Source organism: Chelonus insularis, unplaced genomic scaffold (assembly GCF_013357705.1).
Source record: "Chelonus insularis isolate UGA/USDA-ARS -01 unplaced genomic scaffold, ASM1335770v1 contig_396_pilon, whole genome shotgun sequence".
Taxonomy (NCBI): Eukaryota; Metazoa; Arthropoda; class Insecta; order Hymenoptera; family Braconidae; genus Chelonus; species Chelonus insularis.
The window spans coordinates 114,097-117,889 of NW_023276551.1; the positions used below are offsets into that span (position 1 = coordinate 114,097).

Genomic DNA, 3,793 nt, shown 5'->3' on the forward strand with positions numbered 1-3,793 from the left:
TAACTGAAGTTGATTCTGATATATACACATGATATAACTTACTTTACTACAGAATAATATACATCATCCGAAGATATGTACTGATGGATATAGAGAAACTTGACGAAAGCTATAGGATCTGTTAGGGAAACTGGGTTTTCCACTTACTCATAAACTAGGTAAAGTAAATTTTTATAATAATTACTATGTATTCCATTAAAAAAATGAGGAGTAATTCCTAGTTGACCATTTTTCCCTCCGTTGCTGAAAAATGAATTCTATGATTCCCATATACATAAATTAATATTTTTTTGACAAACCGGTCCAATCTTTTTTCTCATTTTAGGACAATTGCATCAAGTGCATTCAATTCTCAAGGATATAGAATCTACAGCCTGTTGATAACTCCACCTGTAAATTAGAAAAATAATTTATGTTCTGAAGATGGTGATTTAGGATATAACTTGGTATTAATTTTACCTTATTCTTTGAAGGCCTGAAGTAATCACTTGGAATCTACACCACTAATGACATTAATAAGATATAACTTAACAGAAAAATGATTTTAAACATATTACAATGTAACTTACAAAAAATTTCACCTCAATTTTGCATCATATTACCCAAAAGTTTGAATCCGAAATTGGTTAATTTTTTTTGTGTATTACGCCTATTTTTGTATGCTTTATAATCGTATTTCATCAATTTGACAACATGAAGTAATACTGTAATATATAATAGATATTATTAAAGTTACAAGAACAACGCAAACTTATTCATTAAAAAAAATTGATAATACATTACTTACATCGTTTTATTGGTGCAGAAGAAATAATTTCATTACATCAACCCGCGTTTTCATTATGAGACGTATTAGTTGAGCTGCTTGAGCCTTCTTCATTATTTATGTTCATCATTGAATTTGGTATGTTAAGAGATGGTGTTGGAGTCTGTCGAATTTCAGTGGATGTAACTGGTTGTTCGGCAAACGCAATGCTTCTTTTGCATTTGTCGTTGAGCGAGATTGTTGCACGATATTATATTGTTTATAAGATGAAGTTAATGTTGTATTCCAATTAATGTTATTTTCAGAAGTTTTTGTTTCAATAAATTGTGAAGTGTTTAATAAAACACTTTCAGATATTCTACGTAGGTTTATAATTTGTGGATTGCAGGAATTGCTCAAATCCAAGATATCGTAAGAATCAGTAGTTGGTGGTTGATACGTATTCCATAATCACTATGAACTATGTTATGTTGACTTATGTAATTATTAATGGAATTTGTGGTCGAAATCATCGAATTGTTGTTTTGCATAGCAATACATGTTCACAATTTGAAAGTGCCTTATTTAATGCTTTACTAAATACTGTCAGTGCAGAAAGAATTAGTACAACACCTTATCATTCAGCTTCTAACGGTTTAGTTGAAAGGTGGCATCGTACACTAAAAACTGCTTTGATGTGTCATCCCAACATTCCATGGGTAGATATACTCCCATCAGTATTACTTGGTTTACGAACTGTATACAAAGAGGATTGAAAAGCTTTACCAGCCGAGTTGCTGTTTGGTACTACATTAAGAATTCCTGGAGAATTTTTCGTCCATGAAAACCTGCCGGGAAATCCTGAAAAACTTATCGAAAAACATTGTGAACTGATGAGAACAATTCGTCCAACTCCTACTGCACACCATATCAAAAGCAGAATATTTATTTTGAAGGACCTCTACGAGTGTTCACATGTCTTTTTACGTGTATGTGACGTGAAACCACCTTTTTTACCTCCATATGCGGGACCATATCTAGTTAAAAAAAGAATAGATAGAAAATTTGTCATAGTGACAGATGGACAAAAGAAGACGATTTATGTAGATAGGTTAAAGCCAGCCTTCATAGCAAAAACAGATAATCAAGATGATCAACAATTACAACCAGAGGATATCATACGACCACACCGACAAGGAGATATGGAAAAACCTGTAGAAACATATGAAAGAAGGAAGAAAAACGTTACTTTCTAAGTACAGCGCTGAAGCAGGCGAGTGAGGCGCCAAGAGTAAGCAGCGGCGAAAAGAGACAGCTATACGTGTAGAAGTGAAATATATATTTGTTTAATTACTTAAAGAAAATAATAATTTAAATTTTATAAATAAATAAACTAAATTGTTTGAATAATTGTTCTTATTCCAAGAATCCTCCTTCCCTCTGAAAAAGACTAAAATATATAGATATAGTGTTCAGTCAACCAACTGACAGATTTCCTAACCACTCAGGTTAGGTGAAGCCCCCGAATCATTTTTATTGTGACATGGCACTACACAAAATTCTTATGGTAGTGCCGTAGAAAAATTCTGAGAATCCCGCATCTATCCTTCGATTTTTTCCTCTACAAATTAAAATTCGAAATACTATCTATTAACTCTACGAGCCAATTATCAATCGAGACGTCAGCACCTAGAGAATTTCTGAGCCGATCACAGAGGAGTGAGTGACCAATCAAAATTTGGGAGTGATAGTCCAACCTTTCTTTTTGGACTTTCACGAGTTGCACTCTATATCTCGAGAAAAGAGTACGCTTTTTTTTCTGAGAGTGTATACTTGAGAAAAGAAGAGTTTTTAAGCATCAATTAGCTTCGCGTTAGTGCAATACTATTTCAGAAAGTTATAAAGGCTTCAATTGAACTACCTGTTCCAGCTCAAAGTGCAATTTTTTCAAGTCAAGCGTGAATTTGCGAAGTTTTAAGAGTGAATTATCTAAACTAAAGCGAGTGTGATTTTCTAAAAAAGAGACTGACTGGTGCAATAAACCTTAAATAAATTAGTTTATTTTCTTTAAAATTAATGAGTTACGAGTTTTTTTTTGTTTTGTGATCCTTCCTCACATTCCGGTGTTCAAGTTAATTTTCCTTTTGAGTTAAAAATTCCTTGGCTTCACGTTTCATATAGATTCAGTAGTGAACCGAATGCGAGTTTTAAAAATCGTCGATGGTCGAAAGTAAACTGGTCGGGAAAAGCATATAAAAACGAGGTCTGTGAGGCATTAAGAACATTCATTCCCCGGGTGGAATAAGAGTAAGACTCTCAAACCATCATTACTATAAAAGTGAGTGTTATATACTACTATCCTGATAACCCCTAAGACTCGTGTTAGACACGGTCATTCCGAGAACGCTAGACGTTCTTTCCCGCTGCGTTTGTCGTCTTGCGAGTCGGAAACTTGCTTGTGATCCGTCCTGAATAAATAACCGTTCTGGCTATCGAATGAATATTTATTTCTTTCTCTTATTCATGAAGAACTAGCCGTTTGCTTTGTTTACTTCAAAAATTAAATTTCATTATACTTTATATCATCAATAGTCTTGTACATTGATTTAATAGTTAAATTATTAAATCAATTATGAATATTCAAAATCTATTTTTTTTGTAATAAATTGTTCGTTGTAACGTCTTGGGCTCTTCTCCACCTTACCAACAAATACTCATACTCAGTTACGAGTTTCAGCGTTCCACCACCTGTAGAGCTGACACATGGAATAGGCGGGAGAATCGAGCATTAGAAGGGGGCATGGCCACCACGAGTGAACCAGCCGGCGTTCCAGACGCCACTCAGCTCAAAGGCGCCAAAAGCGACGTATCAAGTCATCTGGTAGCAGCAAGAGCTATTGCCAAAATACGGCTTCTATGCGTAGTATACGATACTCGCATAATTAAGTGTCTACGTGTAAAGTCTAGTCTAATTATCAGACAGATAGTCACAGTTACTAAGTCCAATAGTCAAGTTTCAACATGGTTGTAGAAGATATTTAAGTCTGG

At 34.2% G+C, this 3,793-nt stretch overlaps 1 protein-coding gene across 1 annotated transcript; it reads left to right on the forward strand.

Annotated features, from left to right (window-relative positions):
• The first annotated feature begins 1,221 nt into the window (after window positions 1–1,221).
• Window positions 1,222–2,001, forward strand: LOC118067671 (uncharacterized). Its single transcript, XM_035084536.1, has 2 exons — window positions 1,222–1,420; window positions 1,526–2,001. Exons 1-2 carry the CDS (start codon window positions 1,222–1,224, stop codon window positions 1,999–2,001), a joined length of 675 nt encoding a protein of 224 aa, XP_034940427.1.
• The last annotated feature ends 1,792 nt before the right edge of the window (window positions 2,002–3,793 follow it).

What these genes read in the sequence shown, in the direction of transcription:
- LOC118067671 (XM_035084536.1), top strand. Translation starts at nt 1,222, where the DNA reads ATGAACTATGTTATGTTGACTTATGTAATTATTAATGGAATTTGTGGT. An exon ending in TTTAGTTGAAAGGTGGCATC is followed by an intron (nt 1,421 to 1,525) that starts GTACACTAAAAA and finishes AGGATTGAAAAG; the next exon opens with CTTTACCAGCCGAGTTGCTG.